The sequence below is a fragment of the Anthonomus grandis genome, chromosome 3 (assembly GCF_022605725.1).
Source record: "Anthonomus grandis grandis chromosome 3, icAntGran1.3, whole genome shotgun sequence".
NCBI classification, from domain to species: domain Eukaryota; kingdom Metazoa; phylum Arthropoda; class Insecta; order Coleoptera; family Curculionidae; genus Anthonomus; species Anthonomus grandis.
Window position 1 is genome coordinate 3,780,302 of NC_065548.1, and position 26,507 is coordinate 3,806,808.

The 26,507-nt window shown below is 33.2% G+C and overlaps 1 protein-coding gene across 4 annotated transcripts; it reads right to left on the minus strand.

The window, feature by feature from the left end:
• Positions 1–1,719: 1,719 nt before the first annotated feature.
• On the minus strand, positions 1,720–26,265 carry LOC126733872 (homeobox protein engrailed-2a). 4 transcript variants are annotated; one of them, XM_050437303.1, is made up of 6 exons: positions 26,198–26,248; positions 26,043–26,137; positions 18,152–18,484; positions 17,863–18,099; positions 7,528–7,718; positions 1,720–2,020 (listed from the first exon to the last, which is right to left on the minus strand). In XM_050437303.1, exons 3-6 carry the CDS (start codon positions 18,477–18,479, stop codon positions 1,790–1,792), a joined length of 987 nt encoding a protein of 328 aa, XP_050293260.1. In that variant the 5' UTR covers positions 18,480–18,484; positions 26,043–26,137; positions 26,198–26,248; the 3' UTR covers positions 1,720–1,789. The 4 variants fall into 4 exon arrangements, with proteins under 4 accessions (XP_050293260.1, XP_050293261.1, XP_050293259.1 ...); XM_050437304.1 differs by having other exon boundaries at positions 26,043–26,147; positions 26,198–26,240; XM_050437302.1 differs by having other exon boundaries at positions 26,043–26,265.
• Between the last annotated feature and the right edge of the window lie 242 nt (positions 26,266–26,507).

Below are 26,507 nucleotides of genomic sequence, written 5' to 3' on the forward strand. Positions count from 1 at the left end.
TAGAGGACCGTTTAAGATACTAACCTGCTTTTAAATGACACAAGTTCAGGATATGAGAGAGAACTTTCGAAAGAAGACCGTGCATCACATTAAAAGGTCAGAATTTTTATTAAAATGGAAAAGGAATAGTAAATCGTGAAAAATAAGTACCTACTATGAGGCACCAAGTTTCTGGGATATGCACTGATGAATGAAAAAGCACGCAACATTAAATAATGGCTGATACATCATGTGGGGTGTTATAATAAAGGTACATATTAAGAGATGAGGTTATACTTGTCAAATCAAGGAAAATTAGTATAGCTACTCTGCTCACTGTCTCTGGATCAATATAGGTGGATGGGGAATAGAAGTATCTTCACCATGTTTTACATTTGGCAAAGTCTATTCTCAAATGTTACATAATTGCCCCACAATTCCATCATTGGTATTTGTCTATACCAGTGTCTAATTCTGTTAGAAATCGCAATCCAGGACTAAATTTAGAGAGTGAATATTAGATCTAATCTAATTAAATCATTAGCATTTTATTCTGTAGCCATAACCATAGTAGATCAAATATTTTAGATACAAAATGCACCAGAATTTTGCAAAGAATCTTGGACTTGTAATTGATTACAAGTATAAAGAGTACGTTAGCCTTTAGTTGAAACATGGATACTTTTGTTCATCATTTGCTCGCAAAATTGGTTTCTTCGATCACGATCGTCCTCATTTAATTCGTGCATTAGTATAATTTTATAAGGGTGGTATTCATTTGCTTTTAAGATGCGTCTTACTGACGTTCCGACTATATTATTATCAACTGAAATTTGTGAAGTTGTTTGGATTTTCTTCGACGGAGAGCAGAATGTTTAATTTTGCTTCTTCAGAAATTTTTGGACGACTTGATCTTGGCAAATCCCTAACATGACCTGAAGTTATGAATTTGTGCTCTATTCCACTAACTGTTGACTGAGAAATAGGATGATTTGGGTATTTGGCATTAAACACTTCACTTACTTCTTTTTGCGTGCGCACTCGATCCCCGTACCCTAGCATCATCAAAATTTCAATTCGTTGGGCTTCCGTTAAATTAGCCATCATTTATTCTGATAAAAACTATTAATTTTCGAACTGACAGTGACATTCGAAAATGGAGATTCTTCTCAAGTGCAACCATGGAAATAGAAATAATTGGCAGTGTTTATAACATTATTTTTATCCTCGATTTTACCTTAATTTGTAAATAAACGTACTTATTGATTTTCTTGTTATTTAAATGTAAATATTTCGGAAACAGTTGAGTTTTGAGATAAGGTGTGTTATACGAAACTTGCTTGGAATTTCGCCTATATTTCATAAATGCAATAAAAAATATAGCATTCCATTAAATAAAATGACCGATGACGTGATCTTTTTTTTGTTCCACCCTGCATACAAAAATTTATGTGAAATAATGCGCAACTTAAAATAAAAATCGACGGGTCCGAGCGTTTTCTCAAAAAAATCATGTCTTTAATTTATGCGGAACTTTAGGCGGTCACTGTATGTAGTTTTAAGTATACATAATTTTTAGATCCTTATTTTGATATATTCTATACCATTTAAAATTTGGAAGACAGCGTCTTGGAACTTTGATTTCAAGGCTCATTTGTTACCATACTAAACATGTAAGTTAGGCTGTTATTGGTAGCTAATAAACGTCTTATTATTATGTCGGACAAAGAACACCAAAAATATACTCAACCTGCCCTATTTATTTTACACATCAATAAATACAAATAATATACACAATCATTCAATTGTCCTATCTCCGAGAGTTTTCCTGTGTTGTACTGGTACTTTGGCCGGATATCGTTTCGTCAACTGTGCTGGGTACTGCGAACGTCATCAGTGAGGAGTAGTAGGCCGGAAATAGAGCGGAATATTGCTGAGGAGAACTGGTGCCGGGAGTGAAATAGTGAGGTGAAAATAGGCCTTGCCGTTGCGCCATTTTTAGTCGCGTCGTCAGTTGTTTTTTCCATTTCGTGCGACGGTTCTGAATTAAGAAAAAGAAAAGTTAATACCTTATCATCGGCAACAAATCATCATCGATTGAACCATAAGATATAATAATGAGTGGAAATGAAGAACGCTTAGAACATTGAAAAGCTCGAATTAGTAAACAATAACTTTGAGTTCATCATGTGCACAAGGGCAAGGAGGGTATTTTGTTTACAAACATATTCATCAATTATCTATTGTTATTATAAGTTTAGATACATTTTCAAAAGAGAAAATTTTTAGCTATATATTAATACATATAATAATGTTAATTTAACTTATTGATGTTAGATTTTGAGTTCAAAATAAAAAGTGGAAATAGATCTATGTTATTCTGAGCGCAAAAATAACACCTTCAAAGGAAAAAAAATGATTGACATTCTAATTCCTAAAACCTCTTCTAAAAAATTTGAACTGTCACCACCGCAGGCAAGAGCTGATGTCATCTTGACAAACGGCTTTGCTTTTACATTCGGCATTTGTGAAGTTCTGCGTTTTTTCTCTAGTTTTTGGTTGAAAATGGTCGAGTCATTTCAGAGTTTTTGTGAACCGTTACGATCGTAAAAACTTGTGCCGAACTATGGGAAAAAGGCCGATTTTGTCATAACATCATATCAAGGGCCAACCATCGTCATAAACGTAGAATAATAAAAACTTATTAAGTTTTAAGTCTATTATAATTATAAAATATTTAATTTCCATAAACATGATTTTTATTGGCTAAGTACCTTTACTCTAGTGAAGTATGTACGTTAAAAAACGCATAAAGAGTTCATACACACACGGCAATATTGTTATATAATTTTAATTTAAAACATAATCTATTAATAAATATTTATCATGTAAATATTTTCTGACGACTTCACTGGTAAAGATTACTTGTGTCGGTGGAATCAACAATGCGATCGAGCGGCGTTGCAATGTTGTTGCCTTTTTCTCTAATATACGTTATATGCGTTCATTTAATTTTAAATGTTGACTTCTTTATAGAGTATATCATCATAAATGCTTCATATTTTATTAGAGAGGAATAGTATTGTTTTACGTCTGTCAAAATAAGTGACAAATTTTTATGAAATTATAAAGTGTGTTTTTTTGCCATTTCTACGTAAGCATTTGACATCATTGCATCAGAGATGTTGCAAGCTAACAAACTGCCCATAGTTCCACTTCTTAATTATAGCCTAAAATTAAATTGACACGGTAATTTTTTCATGAAGTTGAGATGTCAATGTAAAGTCGAAATTATACCCATTTGTAGTTACGTCATCCAGGTGAGAAAAAACGTATGGCGTAGATATTTTTGCTAATCAATATTAGGTTAGAAACTTTACCATCGCCTTCAGAAATTAATAGTCTGCTATGTATTTTTATACGTTCAGAAATTAACAAATGATTTATTTTAGCAGCATATTATTATATTCGTGTATATACTTTCATTCCCAAAAAATGTAAAAAAATCTTGTAGTATTTATTGTATTATTAACAAACTTAACAATTAACAAATAATATTATAATTAATCATAAATAATGGGACATAAACAACAAGTCCGAAACGGAATTGCACTTCAAATTAAGAATGTGATAGAGCGAGCCGCAGATGCAACAAAATTGAGCACAACAACGATCGCAAATATAAAGAAGAATGGGATAAAATCAGATCAGGATTACGCTGCTCATATATTTTCCAAGCAAAAGACCGCAAAAACCAAATCTACAACATATTTGAAAAGTAGAATTCGGCACGAGCAATAGACGTAACAAAACCGAGCTTACAAAAATTGTGAATAATGGTATAAAATTATTTTAACTCACTGGGAAAAATTTAAATACTGACAATTTAATTTACTTGTTCATGAAAAAAAATGCTGCTTGAAGGAATATGTTAACACATTAAAGTGAAAATACCATTCCAAAAAATAAAACATACAAACTCAAAAAAAAACACGCCATATTGCATTACCAAGTTAATGAAATTGCAACGATATGATTGAATACTTAAACGACGATCATAAAATAAAATTTTCTAGAACAAAAAAAGCTTAATCAATCTCGTCAGTATTGTCAGAGTCAGAACTGAAATCAGAGATATTATCTTCGTCATCGTCGCCTTCGTCAGTCGTAAGGCAGAATGTCATAGGCATCACACACTTGTATTGCCTCCCAAGCCTTTTCAATTACCTTTTCTGTATGAAAAACATATTTTTGCCAATGATCTATAGAAATTTCGTTTATTACCCTTTCCCATGTAGTCAAAACTTCTGAAGGTGACCCCTTAAAATTGGAAATATATTGATCATATTTTCGTTTACATTCCGACCATACCATTTCAATTGCATTAAACTGGCAATAATATGGTGGCAGTCGCAAAATTTTGTGTCCTAAAGGTTTAACATATTCATTAAGGAAGTACTTTTTTCACTAGGGCAGTTTCTGCGTGCAATACTCCATATTTTATCTTTCATGGCTTTTTCTGGAAAGCCAATATTTTTTTTCTTCAACCATTCGGTCAGTCTCTGCTTTGTCCAAGATTTTCTCGGGATTTCTTCTAATAAACCAGAATGGTAACTTGCATTGTCCATGATTATAAATGACTTTGGGGTAGGATTTGGAACCAGCTGAGTTTTAAACCAGTTTTTCCTGATCATATTGTCATGATAATCTCCTGTCTTTAATCCACTCTTGAATATTAAATTTGCACCCTTGATGAAGCCATCTTTGGTTCCGGCATGGACCACCATATGTATAACGATGACCTTAAAAATAAAAGATAATTCAATTCTCTTCTTTTAGAAATCATTCTTCAAGAACATAAATTTAATATAATTAATAAGTAATGTTCCATGCACATACGAGTAGTGTATGGAGGTAAATTCCCTTATATTGTCTTAGAGAGAAATTATATGAAACTATGAAACAGATGAAATTATGAAGTTAGAGGGCCCTTACAAGGGCAATAGTTTTTATTCAAAAAAAAATTTAAAAAGACAACCAGATAATTTTTACCTTCACTGTTTTTCCTTGAATCCGTGTACTTGGTGTCATCTTGCCAGCTACTACGAAATGATCCCTTGCTAAAAATCCTCGTCAATGAAAACTGGAGTAAAACCTTCCGGACCTACATTTCTATTTTTGATATACTCCCTTAAAAAATTAATTCTTTTATGAACAATATTTGGCAAGTCCATCAAATATTTTCTGTTATTTGATTTTTTCCACTTGAAGCCTATACTATTGATCCATCTTCTTAAGGAGTCAATGGAAAACTCAAAATATTCAATTTCTTCCCTGAACTTTTCTCTTATTGTTGTCAATATTACATATTCTCTTCTGGCGTACATAGAATAAATTGTGTCCCGAATTCTATGTTTCAAATATGTTGTAATTTTGGTTTTTGCTGTCTTTTGCTTGGAAGATATACAGGCTGCGTAATCCTGATCTGATTTTATCCCATCTTCTTTATATTTTGCGATCGTTGTTGTGCTCAATTTTGTTGCATCTGCGGCTCGCTGTATTACATTTTCAATTTGACGTGCAATTCCGTTTCGGACTTGTTCCTTTTCCAGTTGAAAAAAGCCAATATATTTAAAATCATCAGCTGCGTTTATTCATTATACCTATTATATCTTTTTTTAGGCATTATCTAACACTTTTCGAAATACCTTTCAAAAACAAGTTGACAAACCATTATTTTTGATTGACAGTGACGGATATTTCACATAACCTAGTATATAAAAGATGAATAATCATCAGACATCAATTTTTTTCAAAAGTTTCTTGTCGCCGCTGTTTGGAATATGCTAAACAAAGATAAACAAAAATGACGTCATTACAAAAATTGGTATAATTTCGACTTTAAATGTGTACATCATTTTGTAACTTTCGTTAATAAAACTTGAGTCTGAGCTGGGTTTTCATGCCAAAGATTGGTCTTAGGAAAAGTTGATTTTTTTGCAATTTCCTGAGTTTCTGTCGCGTTTTATTTCTTATTTACACTTAAAAAAATATAATTTTAGCAGAGTTTCTCCTGCCTTTCTTTGCAATTATTATGGAATTAAACGTATATGGAATACTTTAAAATTAAACGCATCATTTAGTAGCTACTAATTTTTCTGTCAAATTAGTTTCGAATCCGCACTTAACATTTATGCCTAGAAGCCAATTTTTCGGTTAATTGATCCGCATTTCACTTTCTAGTGACGCCTTGAATGAGTTTAAGATATTATTTCTCTTTTGTAGTTAAACACACTACAGACACAGACGAAAAACATCATTTCATTCATATCGATCGTCAAGGAAATTTGTGTCTAAGATGTATTTTCAAGTCGAAAAATGGCCAAAAAAAAAGATCGATTTTTAGCCATTTCCTGAGTTTCTACCGCATTTTTAATTCGAAATGAAATCGCTGACTAAACTAAGGAATTGTAGATCTTAGAAAGTAATTTATTATTAAATAATTGAACTACTGACCAAGACATATAGGAACATGACCAACATCCCCAAATAAACTGAACTCTTTTCAAAACCTAAATTGCCTGTAGATACGACCCAAAACCAAAAAAAATTATTATTATTATTCTTTATTTTTATCTATGTTTATTATTATTATTATTAATAGGCTTAGGTGCCATGAGTTATCACGTTCAAGTACTATATATTAATACTTCTGTGACTATGTTATTTATTTACTAGTAAATTGAATTAAATTATTTTCTAATATTTTTCCATTGTTGTTTTATGCAGATTGAGTCATCTCATCTTTGTGTTGAAACCGTTTAAAAAATCCTTGATAAGTTTCGAAAATATTCGATTTATTACTTATTTATTATTATTATTGTTTCCTAATTCCTATGACACCTGGTATACCTCTTGAAAATGCACTTACACATACTAAAAATCACTTACCTTTTTAACATATGGAAACAGCCGTAAATACTAATACTAATAGAGTTTTTTACAAGTAAGTCTATTTTTTATTAAACCTTATCCATAACGTATATTTCCTGGTTTCCACGATTATTTACTGAGCGAGTATATCTGGGTTTTTTGCAGGGAACTTAAAAACACTTATAATATTGTTCTTTTCTTCACATTATTGCAATAAACATAAACGGAAACATTCGTTTTAAGTGGCGACATATTAAACAAATTTTAACATGTTAAAGAAAATATATAAAAAAATCCTAATTTAACAATTTAGATCTGTGAGCAAGAAGACAATAACATGATATATGAGGTTTGAATAGTGCCATCTATGGCGGTCCCTTTTAGTGGCATGATTTTGCCCGTAAATTTGCGTATCTTCCCATATTCTCATTGAAACAATGAAATTTCATACCGGTGGTCAAGGAAATTTGGGTCTACGGTGAATTTTCATTTCTCAGTTATTGCCTGAATCACGAATAACGAACACTAGGACTAGAAGAAACTTAAAGAAAGTCTATCTTTCTCAATATAAAAAACCGCAGCCATGATTAAGCGTTTTAATTACACTTAACTTACTTGAAACCACGTTTTGATTTGAACCTCGGTGAGATTCAACGCTTTGGATAGTTCCATCCGTTTGCTGACACTAAGATACTTGTCAACTTTAAATTCGCCCTCGAGCCTTTCCAGCTGTTTGGCACTATAAGCTTGCCGTGGTTTCCTATCCAAACCTTGTTTGCGAGATCTCCTATTGGCCGGTTTAGGACCTAAAAAAAAACAATCGAAATCGTAATTATACCCAAAAACTTCAGTTATTCAAATAAGGAGATTTATTAGTTATTCGTGTCTCTAATAGTACTGTTATGAAAAGCAAACATTCAGCTTATAACTAACTAACCGGGTAAGTTTTATAGCTTCGCACGTAAATAGCGTGTTCTAAGAAGCGCGTTTAAGATATAGGTGTCAAATCGTATTGTTTGTGATTTATACGTTTGCTTTGGTACTAAGACAAACTCTCTATTAGAGATGCTAATTTTCCTATTTTGGTGTATTTTAAATTAACCAACCGGTGGTCTCCGGGTTTCTGTTTGAAATATTTAAGGGTGCTAAAGAGTCGGTCAACACTGGTGCCATCGGTAGGAGACTCTACGAATTCTACAGATTCTTGGTAAAAGAAATTAGGGTTTTGTGTGCTGAAGTCGTTAGGTGGTAACCAAGAGGGTGTTTGGGTAAACTTTAATAGCATAAGGGTATTTATGTAATATATGCTTCTCTAATTTTGGAAATAGGGTCTTAATTTATTGCAATATTATTTTTATGAGGTGAAATGGATTAAAGATATTTTTTTTTGCTTGTCTTTTGGGTTTCTACCACACTTGATCTCTCAATTCAAACTGGACGTATACTAAATAAGCATTCCATAGGATTAAAAGGAATATTTTTTAAATATTGAGTATAACTGAAAATAACTTTTCATCTAATTTACTTTTAGTCGGGATTTAATGATTTAAAGGTGGCTTCGTTTAATGGCGATTTTTGGAATTTGGTGTTGGCTGATTTCGCCGTTGGTATTTGCCACTAGATTTTGAAAAAGATATTCTCTCTCAACCTTACAGTTGAACGGAAATAACATATCCAGGCATATTTTCCAAAAAAGAGCGCCATCTTATATAATAATATTTGAGTCATTAGTGGTATGCCGCCATTTTGTTTTGTAATACTAAATAATTTTGATGTAATATTCTGCACCGATCTCATGACCACGAAGTGCAACGCTCCTAATAAACATTATTTCTTTTAAATATAAATAAGACGTAAAAACACAATAATGATGGAATTTTTTAAAAGCACCAAAGTTTTGATTTGAATTTCGCGCCATTTTCTAATGTTTCTTTTAAAAAAAAAAACCGTTTCCGGTTAACTTTATTTTCCAAGATGGCGCGCATCGGCCATTATGACATGATAGGCCACGCCCAAATTTACTTTAAAAAAAATCCCACGTAAAAGATGACTTTTTTTTCAAGAAGACTACCGTAAACCGGGGTTACTTTGTCACCTTTTGAACACACTTTTACCTGTAACTCCGGTATCCTTCGGAATTTGGGTGACCAAAAATTATGAGTATACCGACGAAATCATCCTCTACAACTACAACTATGCTAATTTTTTTTAAAAAGCGATTTAGCTAAAAAAAATATATTGATGGTGACAAAGTAACCGCGTGGTTGGGGCTACTTTGTCACAAAGTTTTATTAACGTTTAAAACACCTTAAACGACTTTATACTGACAAAGAAACCCCAGATATGGGGCTAAAATATATTGGCGTGTGTCATATAGGTAGGTACCTATTTTTTTTTTAACATCCAAATGGTGAAAAACTCGAAAAATAAACAACTTGCTTATACAAAAGTTGAAAAATATTTATTTCTAGTAAACAAACCAGAAAACAAAACAAGAAAATAGAAAACAAACTTATACATACATTTTGGTATCGGTAGGTAGTAGGCAATTAATGCCTAAATAAACAGGAACTTTGATACACAACCTTAATGCTGTAGTAAACATACAAAAATATTGAACTTAATATAAACTCAACAAAACAAAAAGTGAAAACTTGACTGAGGTTAATCAATACGGCACCAAACGGCACTAGACTTTAGTTAGGCACATATTCGTCTGTATGATAGGGATCTTCATCCGAACTATCTTCACATCTATCACAAATGAAATAGGGATCCCTACTATCATTATTACAGATGCCACAAATCCATTTTTGGCATTTGCAGCATTTTATCCATTCAACTCGATATTTGTAGTTTTCCCACAAACACTTAAAGATGCCACATGTGTTTGAATTATCTATTTTTCGTGTCGATTTTCTTAATGGGAGATTTTTTTCTTTACCCTTAACACCCAATTTTGATTTATTTGTTGCGCTCTTCGAATTTCCTTTAGAGGTGGATGGTTCTGCATCATCATCGACAATATTTATGGCGCTCTCGCCTACTTCTGAGGAGGTGATGGACGAAACATTTTGCCCTGGTTCTATCTTTTTTCCTCGTTTTCTTCTCGGGATTTTCAACTCCCCTATGTTCTTTTAACAACTCAACTAAACTTTCGTCTAATGTTCTCCCAATTTCTTTTTCCTGAACAGCGGTATCGGGAAGTTTTCGTAGAACCTCTTGCGCATATTGATGATATAAGCTGGTGGTGCGAAATCCTGATATTAAATTTTGCGACACTACGTCACTAATGGCCACCCAAAGTCTGTTCAATAAAATGGGAGATTGTTCTTTTGGAATTGACCCAGGATATCGACTTTCTCTTCGCCAGCTTTCGAAAATATCACGCCATCTCTTCTTCATTGGTCCGAATACCGCCACATCTAATGGTTTCATTAGATGTGTGGCATTGGGAGACACATCTCGTGAGAGTATATACTCTTTTTCCAGGTTCTCTTGTTCTTAGGACATGTGGAAATAAAATTTCCTTAAACCATATCTCGAATAAGTTGGCGTCAAACCAGCCACTTGGACTATTTTTGTAAACTGTTCCTGGTGGGCCGCCTTTACACCAGTTTTCATAAATATTATTGGCTTTATATACCACCATGGGCGGCAACAAGACTCCACTGGCGCTACCGCAGACCATTATGCTAATGGCTGTCCTGGAATGATTTTGGACACGTTCGACCCTTTTCGAGTTTCGTGGAACAATGACTTTTCTAGCACCGGGGTCATCAGTGACGTTTGTTTCGTCATAGTTATATATATGATCCCCACTAGAGTCTCATAATGCAGGTGTAATATTTGCAAAAAACATCAAAACATCCTCTTGGTCCACTGAGGATCGGGATCTTTTGATATTCGAGGCTATTCGAACAGATAAATTGTTTCGTTTGATGAAAGCACTAACCATATCATCCCCAGGGATGTTGACTTTTAATACAAGGTATTTTTTAATAACAGTCTTTATATCTGCCTTTGTTAGTGGAAATCCTCAGTCTGCCACGACTCCCAAGGATCTTGATATTAACCCTTCTTCTTCCTTACTGAGGACTGTCGGATGTCCAACAGACTTTGGGTGCCTTCCAAGGCATTTATAGACTAGAGTCTTAGATCCTATAGGTTTGGACCGCTAGTTTTTTGCTCATAATCAAGGTCGATTATGAGCAAAAAACTAATAATAATAATAATAATAAGAAACTAAAACTTAATCAAGGTCGATCTTATAACGTGTACTCCATATTTTGCCCATAGGTTTAAGTTGTTATTTAACGATGAGTGCAACAAAAGAGCATGCAACCTTTTTTCCATTTTGTTGTGTCACTTGATTAAAAAAATGTTGTACCTGTCTGTAGTAATGTAAGTGCACCTCTACCTTTGACTTATTATTTTATTGAAAGTTTTCAAATTTTGGGTTATATGTTCATAATGTGTAACTGGATGTAGAAAAATTGCTGGAGAGTTAAAGAAAGAAACAAAAAATGATTATAATTTTTCCAAGCAATTGAATTAAGGCCTTTTCCTACTGATCACCCCGTATCTAAAGGTCTATTGTTCAGAACGTAAAATCGACCAATAAACAATCTTTTAGCCCCCGACAGCCTCCGTTCTATTAAACGCCCTTACTGCCACTTGAAAGGTGCAAAACGATCTTATTTTAACGAGAACTTCGCGTGCTACGGACAAAAATTATGGTTTATATCTTCGCCTTCCGTCGGCTTAGTCATCCCGAAAACGAGGCGATTTCTCACCACTTTCGGTGCAATTAATTTTGGGACGGTGAAACGATTTTCGTTCGGTTTAATGGACATTAGTGAAAAAATTTGAAGTTTCTTCTTCTAACAGAGAAAAAGTTTCTCCATTGAAAACAAATGAAACTCTGCTAGGGACAATGTTCTTCTGGTTGAATTATCATTTTTAGATCCTCATCTAAGTCTCTTAAATAAAAGAGTATAGTAATAAGGTGATGTTTTTCTTTTATAATTTGTCAAACACTATTTCCAGACAATCGAAACACTATTTTAGAAAAAAAATTATATAGAAAATGCCAGTCGTTGGGCGCCAAAAATTAAGCTATTTTTCTACCATTTTTAAATTGGATTTTCTACATCATTTGCTACTCAACACCAGGAATAAAACAAAAAAATAATTCGTAAAAGTTGCTTTAAATTTCTGTACTGCAATCATATTGAACGAAATACCTGGACGATATAAGGAATGACTCCAAACTAGCCTGGAAACCGTTAAATTAAAACAAAAATTGATTTCAAATGTGCAGAATTAAATAGTAAATTATGTTAAGTTAATTAATAATTTTAAAAAATTACTGCAACACGTAAACTATTAAAAATAACCTTCAAAACTTCTAGAATAAATTATTTTTATACATTTCTAAGTTCAGGCCTTAGGTAAATTACACATAAAAATATCGGTAAGTATACAGCACTATGCAGCAGTACGATCATACGAAGCCTGGCTATTAAATAACGAGACTGGTTACGAAAAAGGGTTTTATTATAAAATTTATTATACATTCGAATGCTTCCCTTCAATATACTCCCCTCCTCTTGCCACACATCTTTCCATTGATCGAAGCAGTGCTGGAAGTCTTCTTTGGTGAGGGCCTTTAGGAGCTCTGCCGTTTTTTCCTTTACCTTCCATCGACTCAAATCGGGTCCCTTTCAAAGCAGATTTTATCTTCGGAAACATAAAATAGTACGGGGCCAAATCTGGCGAATACGGCGCGTGTTCGAGCACTGGAGTGCGTTTATCGGCCAAATACTGCTTCACAGATACCGCGTTATGGGCAGGTGCGTTGTCCTGGTGCAAAATCCACGAGTTGTTTTTCCACAACTCGGGCCGTTTCTTATGAACTCGTTCTCGTTCTGGTTGACAGTCTGACCCTCTGGAACCCATTCAGTCATCACGATACCGTTAATGTCGAAAAAAACGATCAACATTGCCTTGAATTTTGATTTGGACATCCTTGCTTTTTTTTATTTGAGGCGTCTTCCAATGCATCGATTGCCGCTTGGTTTCAACATCGTATTGAAAAATCCACGTTTCGTCGCAAGTAATAATGTTTTTCATCAGTCCGCGATCTTTTCTAACCTTTCAAGGAAATCTGAGCAGACCTATTGACGCAGGAGCTTTTAGTCAGGAGTCAGGTTTTTTGGCACCAACTTCGCATAGACTTTTGTCATGTGTAATTCCCCGTGTAAAATTTTTCTAACCGTTTCTTTATCGGCGCTTACAGCCTGCACGCACAATTTGGTTGATTTTGGTCACTGTTTCCGGAGTTGAAACAGTGACAGGGCGACCTGAGCGCTGGTCATCTTCAGTGCTCTCTCGGCCCTCACTAAAGCGCTTACACTACTCAAAAACACGCGCACGAGAGAGAGAATTTTCCCCATAGGCCTCTTGCAACAATTTATAGCACTCAGTCGGAGTTTTTTTTTCAATTTAACGAGAAATTTAAGATTGATGCATTGCTCTTGTTTTTCGTCACACATGGTTTTCGGCACGAGAAAAAAACACGTTCGTTTCAAACCGCTACTGCACGATTACTATAATAGTGACGAAAACGTGTTTTGGTACGAACACATCTCGTGAGAGTAGATACCCAACGCACTACTCGTTTTTTTTACTCTCTAGGCACGCAGTCTCGTTATTTAATAGCCAGACCTCGTATACAGGTCGGCCAACAAGGATCTTGCGTGCGGCAATCAATATATTAACTTGCAATAACAAGTCTAAGTCATATGTTAAAGAGAGAAAGACAGTTTTTCCCCATACTCTCCCTCTACAAAAAATTGAACGTAAAAATGGCTGAGAGGAGATGCGCATTCGGTTTTTTCTTTCGGGAGGAAGCATTGTCGTCTCTCTTTTTTAATGCTTGTCTTGTGCTAATAGAGTTCTTCTGAGGCACCAATGATTGAGAATAACATGTACTTAACGCCAAGGTGATAAGAGCAAAAATGGTATTGGACTTGACGACTTTTATGGCCAATAAGATCGTCTACTTAAAACCAAGATGATAAAAGTGGTATTAGAGATAAAGTAAGGTTAAAACAATTAAGATCACAAATTAACAGAATATGTTTTTGCATTTCTTTTCCTGTTTTTATTAAACGTACTTATTTACATTTAGACTATTGTAATAAGAAATCGTACTCTTGATTCTACCTTTGTTTTTTTACCAAAAGACCATGTTAAAGACCCAGACTGCATATGAATGAAAAAATCAAAGAAAAATGTTCTCTAACATTTGTTTTTAAATATGTATCTACATACGAGTATCTACTATCACGAAAATTTACTTATTACATTCTTTGCTAAGTTTCGATTTATTTTTTATATCCTTTGCTATATAAAACACAGCCGATTGTGGTGCGTATATAAGTATATAAACAATTTCATATGTATGTTTTTGTAACAACTAGGAATGCTTAGGTCACCTCTGACCCTTGATCCTTATGGATATCTGTATATTCTTGTCAATATCGGGTAAAAATGATGTAAAATTTTGACCTTCTTCTAGACCGTCAGTTGAGCTGAATTTTTTCTCATTTAGACTCTCTTGAGAGCCAGTTCTCATTCCAAGGAGTAAATGAAATTTTAGTCTTTTTTCAAGGTCAGTTTTTCCTGTCTTTCCTGCTACTGACATGACCACCCTCAAAGATTATACGTTGCCATTGATTGGTCACTGTTTTGAGTGGTTTTATTTTACTCTATTTAACTTTGTAAATGGATAGAGATTGTACCAGCCGAGAATGAGGTAATGCCTTTTGATAGTCATTAAATGGTGTGTAACGAAATTGTGGTCTATCATAGTAGCTGTTTCTGAAAGAGGTATTTAGAATCTTTCTTGAGGAAACTCTGAAGGAGTATAAATGACTTTAGGTACTGTACTTGATAAATTTATACTAATAGTACTTAACTTAATAATTTTATACACAGAATTGTTAATTTTATTTGTTTAAACAATCAGGAAAGGATCTCTATGAAATTTGTCAGATGTAGGAACGTGTATTTGCATTATCCTAAGCCCCCATTTAGCAAGTGGGTAAAACATAAAAAATTTTAATATTTCTGACCACTATTATAATATTGCTAATTTGTGTACAAAGAAATAATAATGGACTCGTTGTTTGGTCAAGAAATTCGCGAGTACGGAATTGACGAACATTTATTGTTCAAGTTGGTAATTTAAATTTTATATTATTGGGTGGCATAATATTATTATTATATCCAGTTATTGGCCCAATAGTAGAAAATTAATAACTACTTCTAAAAAAAAAACTGAAGTAACTTCCACCATCCTAAAATTACAGTTTCAATATCAATATCATATCTAAATAATTCCCATAATGCGTATTTGGTACCCGTGTAAACCTACTTAATAATTTATATTTATTTACACCCGTTGTAATTTCAGTTATTTATTGCTAATGCGGACAGTGTAGATGGCTGAAATATCTGAATACCTGATAAATTTTAATGATCGAAAACGATTATGTTCGACTTAAAGGTGGTTGGTACGAAAGGGCCAAAAAGGTACAAAAGAGCTTCTATAATCCTATTATAAGTATAATAATAAAATCTGTAGTACCCTTGGAGGGTCGATGGGCCTTTTTTAAATAATTACCTAATCGGCTATATAAAGGGAGCCGTCCATAAATACACCCACCGAAAGGTATTCGAGGGTCAGTTCGAAGTTGGTTTTGAGCGAGTTTGGTGGCAGTGAAATGGGTAAGTGAAATTTATGTTTTTTTCGTAAAAAAGGGTTATTTTGTATAATAATATAGTGGTTGGAGGGTTATTTCAATTAAAATGCTTAAGATGGGGAATTCCTGTTGTTCCTTGGCCTGTCTAGGAAGCTTATCTTAAGTTAATAATATTAAAAAAAAAATCGTTACCCGAATTACTGTTACAAAAAAAAAACGGAAATTTGCGTAGTAGGTATATAATAGACAACGATTTTTCTATGCTTCCCTTTATATATGGGGCACTGTGACCTGCTATTTATCACTTTTTTACTTTGTACGTTAAATAAATAAATAAATAAAGAATACTTCATTATTTACCTGGGTTGGGCTTGATTAGTTAGGTTAAGTTATAGATATGTTAGGTTAGGTTAGCTTTTACAGGTGGAAATTACAGTGAATTCGAGTGTTTTACCTAAATAGTGTATGGATCGAATGGAAATAGTGTTTTGCTGCTTAAAGTGTCTAATTATACTCGTAAAACATCACTTTAGTCCCATCCTCTTCTAATCTTCAAGCTGAGATAGGGATATATAAATGAAAATTCGACTTTTCCACTATTTTCTATATCATCGTTTCATTTCTTAAATAGTGTTTCGCTCGACTGGAAAAAGTGTTTTCTGGCCTAGAGTGTCTAATTATAAATAGAGTGTAGTTAAGCCGGGTGTAATTGTGAATCATACATAAGTAGAAAATCCTTTATAATTTTTAAAATTTTGCATTTTTTTACTTCATCCTCACTTTTTTATCAATAAAATGTTCAAACTCAACATTCTATGTAAAATTTTTCCAAAAAAAAATCGGTTTTTAGACGTTCCTTACACATGCGAATTACTTAAACCGATTCCCACTAAACTTCTTTAAGGTACTCGTATAAACTTGCTAATAGTTTGACAGATAGTGAACTCAAACACCTCGTCTATGGCTTACAGCTAGGCGTATCAATGTTCTAAGGGTGACACTGAAATCAATATTTATATATTCAATTTACTTTTAGAGTTAATACTAAATAAATTTGTGGTTTTTCAGGATACAATGCCTCCTCAATCAGAAGATTTGTTGCAGACCTGCTCCTTGCTGCTACATTCGTCAGATGAAGACTGACTGTAACTGGATTAACAAACGGAGATTATCTTAAGACTTAAGAGGACTTCAATGAATCTCCAACGAATCTCCATCTTTGATTTAGTCAACATATATCCTTTATCTAATTAATTCGATCATACATTAATTGCTCTCTAATATTCTGGATGGAAAAGTCATCAGCCCTCTGGTGGTGACTTTGCAGAACCGAGTAAGCAAAGTTATTGCAAAACCGCTTTGGGGACATGACTTAGTCATTAGAAAATAGACTTAAAATCATTTTTATTAGTGAAGGGATCAAATTGAGCTTATGGTTCAGCAGTTGAAGCCATTTATTGGTCCCTTGAGGCAGCAGAGACATTTGTGCCAGGCAGTTGAGGCTATTCCTTGGGTTCTTCCACATTTTTGTATCTCAGGTATCAGTGGTCTCATCATGGTTGTTCCAAGTGCGAAGTAGTTCGTAGTTATATTTTACTTTTTCCAGACATTTGAGGTGCGGTTGTTCTTTTATCGAGACATTTATTCGAGTCGTTACTGGGATAATTCTTTGGTTCTTCCAGGGAGTTGATAATTGTATTATATTGGTGCTTAATGAGTTGATTGGACACTTCCAGGCAGTTGTGCCCATTTTATGGTTTTTATGGACAGTTCAGTTCATGCTTTCGAAATGAAAAATCTTTGAGTGTTCTTTTGGCAATTTCTGCCTCTACATATCAAAAATAAATAAAATAAAAACAATAATAGTATGCCCGTTTTCGAAATGAAAAATCTTTGAGTGCTCTTTTGGCAATTTCTGTTGCCAACTAGGGAAAAATTTAAGAGTTAAGCCGTTTTCGAAATGAAAAATCTTTGAGTGCCCTCCCTGTCGAGGGAGGTCTTTAATTCAAAGCGATTTTTCAGGCTGGATTTCTGGCCAAAAAAAAGCGACGATAATCGCTGTTGCTAAACAAACTTTTAAACACGCTCCAGAAATTATTCGGACCAGTCCCAAGCCTGGATAAAGTGTGAGGGAAAGTTTTAAAATGTCAAACACACTCACTAGTGTGTCAAAACTTACCTGATAATCCAAATAAATGACTAGATTTTCCATCGTGGGAGCCATTCAGCCATCCGCCGTATAAAATGGAAGAAGAACTGGATCCGGCTGGAGGTGGTAACTGATATGGGGCAAAATTCATATCTGACGATTGCTTCTGATCGGCCAGGAAAGCCAGGATATTATTTGGAGGTTCTGGAGGAAGGGGATCTGGCCTCGGGAACCTTTGGAAGTCCAGAATTGAGTGGTAAAGACCATCTGCGACAATTACTCGATTAGGATCGATTGATTGAATATTTAAATTAATTACCTGATCTGCTTACTGCACTGATTGGAGTGGGTCTAACGAAATTCAACGGGCGATCCTCCTCACCGTTACATTTACGATGATTGTCCTCGTTATCGCTACTGTCGCTACTCTTGATTTGATCGTCGACACTCTCTTTCTCCTTGTTTAATCCTAATATACTGTCAATGGAAAATTTACTGGTTCTACTATCACAGATTTTGTTTTCTTCTTCTATAAAGGTCTTACTGTCGTCCGAATCGAAGATGTCCAGGCTGCTGTCGTCTTCTGAGCACAGTGGGTCCGATTCATGTTCGGATGGGTTCCGGGATGTTGAGGTGAGGAACTCCATTTTTTCTTTAATAAAAAAATTGTTGTTTTTATTTATTTTTATAGCAATACTGTACCATCTCCTGAAGTTTGATGCTTGGAAATCAAGACTCTCTTGGGATATTCCGTCAATGTTTTTTTTTTTTCAAACATGAAAAAATGTAAATAATAACGTTTTTATAAGTAAAAAATTTGCATATTTTACATGGAAATTTTTGTTATATTTTAATATTAAGTAGTTTATTTAGAAATTTAAGAAAACATCGACAATAAAGTAATTCGTCGTCTGTGATTATTTTTATTTTTCTTATGTTTAGCATAAGATATTAATGAATTAAAGACAGTTGCCTGAAATAAAATGCAATTAATATCATACTATTTAAATTTTCCAGACAGTTAAATATATTGATAATTTATTTTTAACAGGAAGGAATTTTTTAATGCCTGTTATATTACTATTACTGTTTTAAATTTTTAATTAAAGACAGTTCAGTATTCAGTATATATATTACGGTAATTAACCAATTTACAAAATAAATATAGTATATAAAATATTCAACAAAATAAGATTTTATATCGCAATAAAGCACTCCAAGTATTAGTACTATCATTAAATATCTAGCATAAATAACAGATAACAGGTAACATCAATAAAATTAAATAAAATATAAGGACAACAATGGTTTAAAACAGAGTAACTGCAATAGAAAAGAAGACACACTTTAAGCAAAGTCAAGATATAAAATTATATTGCAGATTTTAAAACTCGTTGAAGTGAACTCGGAGAACAATGAAACAAATCTATACTGACACTATTTGAGTTAATCATCATTCTACCTATTGCACAGTTTTCACCATACAGTGTTCGATGTTGTTCAAGGTAGAATAATCTAGTCTGTCTGAGCACTGTAGTAGGAGGAACATTTAAATTAAGCTGACACAACAACTTAGGAGACTGTATTACATTGTTAAGAATCTTGTATGTTATGACAATATCTATACATTTCACTGTAATTAATATCAATACAAGGAATATTAAGCTTGTAAGCAATGTATCTTATGAATTTACGTTGAACTTTATATATTAGACTAGACACATTATATATTTAGCATAATAAGGTGACCATATACATGAATTCGACTCAAGATGACTGCGAACCAATAAAAAATACAGAAGTTTGATGGATCCAATACTGCTGAAATCATAAGTGTGCCTCTTAATAAAACCCAACATTTTGTAAGCCTTATTACACAGGTTTTCAATATTTTTTGAAAAAGTTAGTCTGCAATCAAAAAGCACCCCAAGATCACGTATCTCTGATACCTTCTCAATAAGTGAACTCATTAGATGGTACTGATGAAATGGTGGATTAAAACTCCTGGTAAATTGAATATATTTCCATTTTTTAGCATTTAGGACCATTCTATTGTTCTTGCACCATAATTCAAATTTGTGCAGATCAGAACAAAGTTCATGATGTGCCAAGTTACTGTCTATAATTCTAAAAATCTTAACATCATCAGCAAAAAGCAACACATTACAATAATCAAAACAATGAACAACATCTTTAATAAAAAGATTAAATAAAAAAGGGGCAAGATGGGCACCCTTAGGAACCCCAGAAGTCACTGGAAAAGGACTAGAATAAAAGTTATTTATCTTTACAATCTGTGTTCTTCCAGACAGATCTGACTTCAACCAGGCCAAAAGACAACCACCAATGCCATAGAGTGACAACTTTGTAACCAGGAGAGAATGATTAACCCTGTCAAAGGCCTTGGAAAAGTCAGTATATATGGAATCAACCGACATACCGCTTTCCAAGGCCCCCGACAAAGCTTGGTAAAGCAACAAATTAGTGGTAATGGACCTACCCCTGACACACCCATGCTGCTTAGTTGAGATTATGTTTTTAAATTTCTCTGATAAAAAATCTGTGACAAAACTTTCAAGAACCTTTGCAAAGTGATAAGCCAGAGAAACAGGACGATAGTTTTTAACATCATCCCTCTGACCTGTATTCTTAAATATAGGAGTCAAATAATTTAACTTCCATGAGGTTGGAAATCTACCCGTCTTGAAAGACAAATTATAAATCAGCTATAGTGGACGAGCCAAAGCAAAAGCACAGTGTTTTATGAAGACAGCTGGAATACAGTCAGGCCCAGGGCCCTTATTAACATTGACATTGGTTAACTTTTTAAAGACTTCCGATATTTGTACATGCATTTCATTAATATCCTAAACATATAAATTCCTGAACATCAAATTCATCAGAAGAGTAGACTGAAGAAAAATATTGTGCAAATAAAGATGCTATCTCATGGCCATTTTCACCCACTGCATCTAAATATTTTACAGTAGATGGAATACTGTTATTTTGTGTCTTATCTCTTATATATTTCCAGAAATATTTAGGGTCACCGGAAATAGAAGATTGGGTTTGCTCAATATAGTTTGAGTAACACTAATCGGCCTGATTTTTACAGATTGCTCTAAGATTACTGAACATTTCATAGTCTTCAACGGCCTTAGACTGTTTATACTTTGCATGTGCAAATCTTTTTTGCAAGACATTTGATTTCAATTCTGCGCTGAACCATATTGGAAACTTGAATTTATTGTTAAAGGTACAAAATAGGTGAGAGCGTTGTCCAATGCATTATACAAACAGTCCACATTAGCGCTAACATCAGATGAGAATAAACTATCCCAATCCGCATCAAGAAGGTAGCTGTTAAGACCTGCATAATCTGCATTCTTGAAGTCGTGTAATTCTTCATTACTATTGTTACTAAAAACTAGATCTAGATATACCCCATTTGTATTTTGAATGTTATTAATCTGATACATGTTAAGGTATGGCATTGTTTCTAGTAAAGATTCTGCACAACACCACTACTAAACATTCCAAGAGAGTCATTACACCAAGTCAATTTTGGCAGATTAAAATCACCGACAATCAAATTTGAGCTGTCCCCATAGTCTTCGGCCACCCTCTCGGTTGTCTCACAAAAACGTTGGTAGTCTTCGGGTTTAGAATTGGGAGGTGTGTAAAAGCAACAAAAAATTCGTCTCACTTTACCAAAAATAACGGAAACCCAGATGGCTTCAGATTCTTCATGAGCCATAGGCAGCAATTCAGACTCTAGAGACGAGCGAACAGCAATAAGTACTCCACCATTCCTGGTTTTACCAGTCCGTTTAAGACATCTGTCCCGTCTATAAATAGTAAAGCTATTCACACTGTCCAAGAAGTTGCTGTTCAATGAGTTTCACTCAACATCATCACACCATATACTGAAGTTGAAGCATTTTTGCAAACTTCAACCAACTTTGTTCTTAAGCCATTTACATTCTGACAATAAACTGTCACCTCCTTAAGAGCTATCAATTGCCTTGTATGTGTACATTTGGTCTTTGAAAATTTACATTTGAATTTCTGGGTTTATATTCAAATGGACGAAATACAATTCCATCTCGCCAAAAAGATTGATCAGAAATTATGTCATAATATTTGTCACACTTACACCAACTTTAAATGATTTTATGCCATTACGAGAATATAGCTGATATACAACTACGTCTTTGTTGTCATCTATCTTCGCCTGATTTTTGACAAAGTCAATAATGGTACCCTCACAGACTTCTTGGAAGCCATCAGATGTGACAATTGTACCGGACACCCTTCCAACATATAACCATTTCTTATGAGTCACTGGTACTCCAGATAAATGTAGGTTTTTCCCTGTGCCCCTTGAAACAGCTGGCTTGGAGGCAGTTTTATTGTTAGGCTCCGAAGATGATGTTCCAGGGCTAGATTGTGGTAACTCAGCACTCATTTTAGAAGACCCCGAACAGGTTAGAGAAGATCCCAAGTTGGTTTGTGTAATGGCGAGACTGACCGCTGTCTCCAAAGCCTTTTTTGACACTAATGGCTCGTTATCCTGAGTTCTAGAGTTGTCTAAATTAAAAAATTTTTCACATTTTTCAATTTTATATTTATTAACCGTATATGGTCAAGGTATATTTATTTAACTATAGAGTATACGTATATCATATACGATTCTGTTTACAAAAGAGAGAAAATTTTGGCATTTAAAATTATTTACATGGGATTTACATATAGAGTTTTAACTCGTTAACTACACATCAAATATTTGATGAAATTCTTCCGAAAAATCACTGTTTTTCGTCCATATTATCCGATCTAATAACGCTGTTTTTGTACTAAATATTTATATATAATATACTATTAACTTATATATATTTATATAATTTAATAGTATATATGAGATATTTATATAATATTATATAAATATCTCATTTAAAAAAAATAAAAAAAAAACATTGGCTCGTTTATTATTTTTTTTCTCCAAAACGGTTGATTTTATCGATAATGAACAAGAGTACCTTTTTTTAGCCTTCGGTTCAAGGTATCCAAATTTATTTTTTTTAGACATTAACATAAAGGGTGTTAAAAATATACGCGTTAAAGTGTACAACCTAGTCCGCCCCTGGTAAAGTAAACAAGGTAAATCTATTTTAAGGATGTCATTTTAAGAGGTCCCTAATAATGTCATCACCTAAAATTTTTATTAAATTCTACCGAGTAGTTTAAAAGTAATTTATGAAACCAATTACCAGCAGCGTCCTTTAGGAGGCTGTATCTTCGTAAAGAAGGCCTGTAGGATTTTTTTTATAGGAACGTTCGGTATTATTTTTCGATGTTCTACCTGAATCCGAGAGATATCCCACATGAACCGGGACACCCTGTATTTTTTATTTTCTCGAGGCAATACTTTTTTAACGCCTATAATAATTTCCATATTTTTCCACAATTTAAAAAAAAAAATTAATTAAAAACCGTTGCATGAAAAGGCAGTTTGACTATTTCAGGCAATTGATATTGCCATATATATTTTCCAAGTAGTTGTATTAAAAATAAAATACTTGGGCATCATTATAGACAGACATCTGAAATGGGAAAATCAGGTAGAAAAACTAACATCATATATTAGAAAAATAACTTAAAATTTTAGGCCTTAAAAAATATTTTAAATAAAACCTTTTGATATCTGCATATAAAGCTCTTGTAAAATCCTTTTTAAGAAATGGTATTGCTGTATGGGGTATAAGAGTACATTGAGTTCGTTGAATGTTGTACAACATTTTTTACTTAAAGTAATTTATAGAAAAAATAGGATTTACCCTACGAGGCTGTTATACTCTAAGACTATTTTTAATGTACGGTCTTTATACATCTTGATGATAAGTAAGTATGAAATAAGAAACAAAACTAATAAGTTTATAGAATTACCTAAATTGCAAATTTGAGATTTGTTCATAATTTTGCACCCAAAATAAATAATCTTATTGCCCTTGAAATTAAAAATTGCCAAAAAATTGATGTTTTTAAGAAAAAAAAATTGAAAACATAGAAATTTAAAAAAAACTCTTTTAAATATAAGCTTAAGTTTGCAAGTGTTAATTAACTAGCTATGCAAGTTCATTCAAATCTGGTGGCTTTAGAAATCAATTTTATATATCTTGGGTATTTCTTATCATTTTATTTTATTTATTGTTTATTGGATAACAGTACTACCCATACAGACGTTAAGGTGAGTCGCTGTAATTTATTAGTTTGAAATATTGTAAACTTATCTGGGTATTAAATATTTCATAGTAAATTTTTTGATTGGGATAAACGCTTTGGATATATTAGTTTAGTTAAGCTTTTGTTTTTTTTTTGTGTGTATATTATATACTTAGATAATAAATGGGGTAGAGACAGGTTTACTTTACCTACCAAAAACTTAAATAATTATTAATTTTTTCGAGTTTATAATAAAGCCAATATTGTCCAAATTTTTTTTTATTTTCAAGTAAACAGTGGTTCCTAAACCTCTTTTCATTACGAGTTACCAACCAAGGTCTGAACTTACTGTCAAAAATCGCTCACCTTCAAACTTTAAAATCCTGATGATCGCTTTATCTACATCGTCAACTTAAAAAGTCACTTTTCAATCACGAAACGCACAACTTTGGCACCCAACAACGAAAAAAACCACCGAATATTTCTCGCTTTTACTACGCGTTCCCTTAAAAAGATAAGAAACGGTTTAAAAGTGAAAATCCGCTTCGAAGGACCATAGAAGCAGACAAGCGATTATCTCGAGCCATTACGTGCCATTTAGTGCTCGTGAATGGGCCCCGCCCATCTCATCAAAGGCCACGCCCAGTGGCCAGATATAGGGGGGCCTTTTAGCGCCCGAGATTGGTCTTTCGCGTGCCTTTGAACGCTTTATCGCGAAAGGGTCTTTTGGGACTCTTGTCCCGGATTTTTCTTTTAAATTTTGGTTTTTTGAGGAGGTGGGAGGATGGAATATTTTATAGAGAGTAGATTTACACTGAGTTAAAATGTCTAAAGGAAATTAAAGGACAGGGTGTTTCAAAAGCTACTGAATGAAAAGCATTTTCCAGGCAAAAGAATACTAAATCACCAAACTTTAGTTAAAGATTTTAATTATTTAAGAGAAAACGGTCGGTTTTTCTCTATTGATATTCACGTTGAGAGAACTCTAAAAGAATTGCCCCATATGCAGTGGGTTTCTTCTGGAGGGTACACGGCTTAGTAATGGTCCTGTAGAAAAGTGGTTTGGCATCATAGAAAATGATGATTTTAAGAAACTTACATCGCAAAAATGTGTACTTAGAAACATAAGAAAACGTGTTCTTTTTATTGTAAAAGAGGTAGACTTGTAATTAAAAAAGAGGAGATGTACGAAACCCTACGTTTCCAGTTTTTCGAATATCTCATAGGACAGAAGATTTGATAATAACCAAGGTTTTTTTTCTCAAGAATCGTGGAATAAAAAAAATAAAACCCTGAAATCATCAAATTTTTACCCCAATAATATTAAAAAATTTACACAATCTGCGAATTTAATCAATTAGAAAATGTATTCTATACAGGGTGTTCGAAAAATAGACGGAGATATTTCAATGGGTGATTCTTTGTAAAAAAATATGAGAAAAAGTTTCTATAAACATAGGTCCGGAAATGCACAGTTTTCAAGATACAGGGTGATACATTTTTTTTTTAATATTATTTTTGATAACAATCAATATGCATGATTTTTGTTTCTTAATTTTTTTTAACGTAAGCACATAAAACCCATAATGTAATAAGAAATAATGTCAGTAAAACAAACTATAAATTCTAATAAAAAAAATAATTAAAATACTTATTTTTAAATGCAACTTTTAAAGTTTACGTTATTGCCAAATGCTTACAAGGTAGTTTTGATTAATCACAATAGGGTAAAGATGTCACATTCCAGTGAGGTTGTCTCCGGTAATTAGACCTTGTAAGATTTGCAACCATGATTTTTGAAGATTTTTGTTCTTAAAATGAACTTAGACCTTCTATATTATTAACTGAATAAAGATGTTAATTGAGAACCGTCACATAAATATGACCGAAAAAGGATTGATGCTACAATTATACTTTGAAAAATGATAATACAATCAAAATGCACCTCAACATTATTCCAAAACAATTAGTTATGTTAAACAATTTACCTGTCCTCTGCTATGTGTTGCTCAGCAATGATTGGATGTTTTCACACTTGTAAAATAATTCATCAACCCTTGATACGGGAAAATCACAAAAAAAACTACAAAAAGCTATAAAATTAGTTAAACATTTTAAATTAGGACAAAATCATGAGGCTTGCCTTGTTTTTCAGATTTCCACCCAAAGGGGACATAAAAAAAAGTTATCGGGGTCTTCAAATACGATAGTTAAAATGTCATTAACGTTCTATTTGACAAACGTCAAAAATTAAACATTATTTTCAATTATCATATCATATTCAATTCATCTTCTTTTAAGCTCTATTAACATCAATAGCAAAATCAATTTCTCTAATTCATGTCGCAAATTGGGTCTTATTATAGATATTAAACCTAAATTTACGGAGTAAATTACAAATTTGTATCGACATAGACATTACATAGAGATATTAAAAACACGCTATGTGATAC

What these genes read in the sequence shown, in the direction of transcription:
- LOC126733872 (XM_050437302.1), bottom strand. Translation starts at nt 18,479, where the DNA reads ATGGAGTTCCTCACCTCAACATCCCGGAACCCATCCGAACATGAATCG. An exon ending in TCATTTATTTGGATTATCAG is followed by an intron (nt 7,719 to 17,862) that starts GTAAGTTTTGAC and finishes GTTTTTTTTTAG; the next exon opens with GTCCTAAACCGGCCAATAGG. An exon ending in AAATCAAAACGTGGTTTCAA is followed by an intron (nt 2,021 to 7,527) that starts GTAAGTTAAGTG and finishes TTCTTAATTCAG; the next exon opens with AACCGTCGCACGAAATGGAA.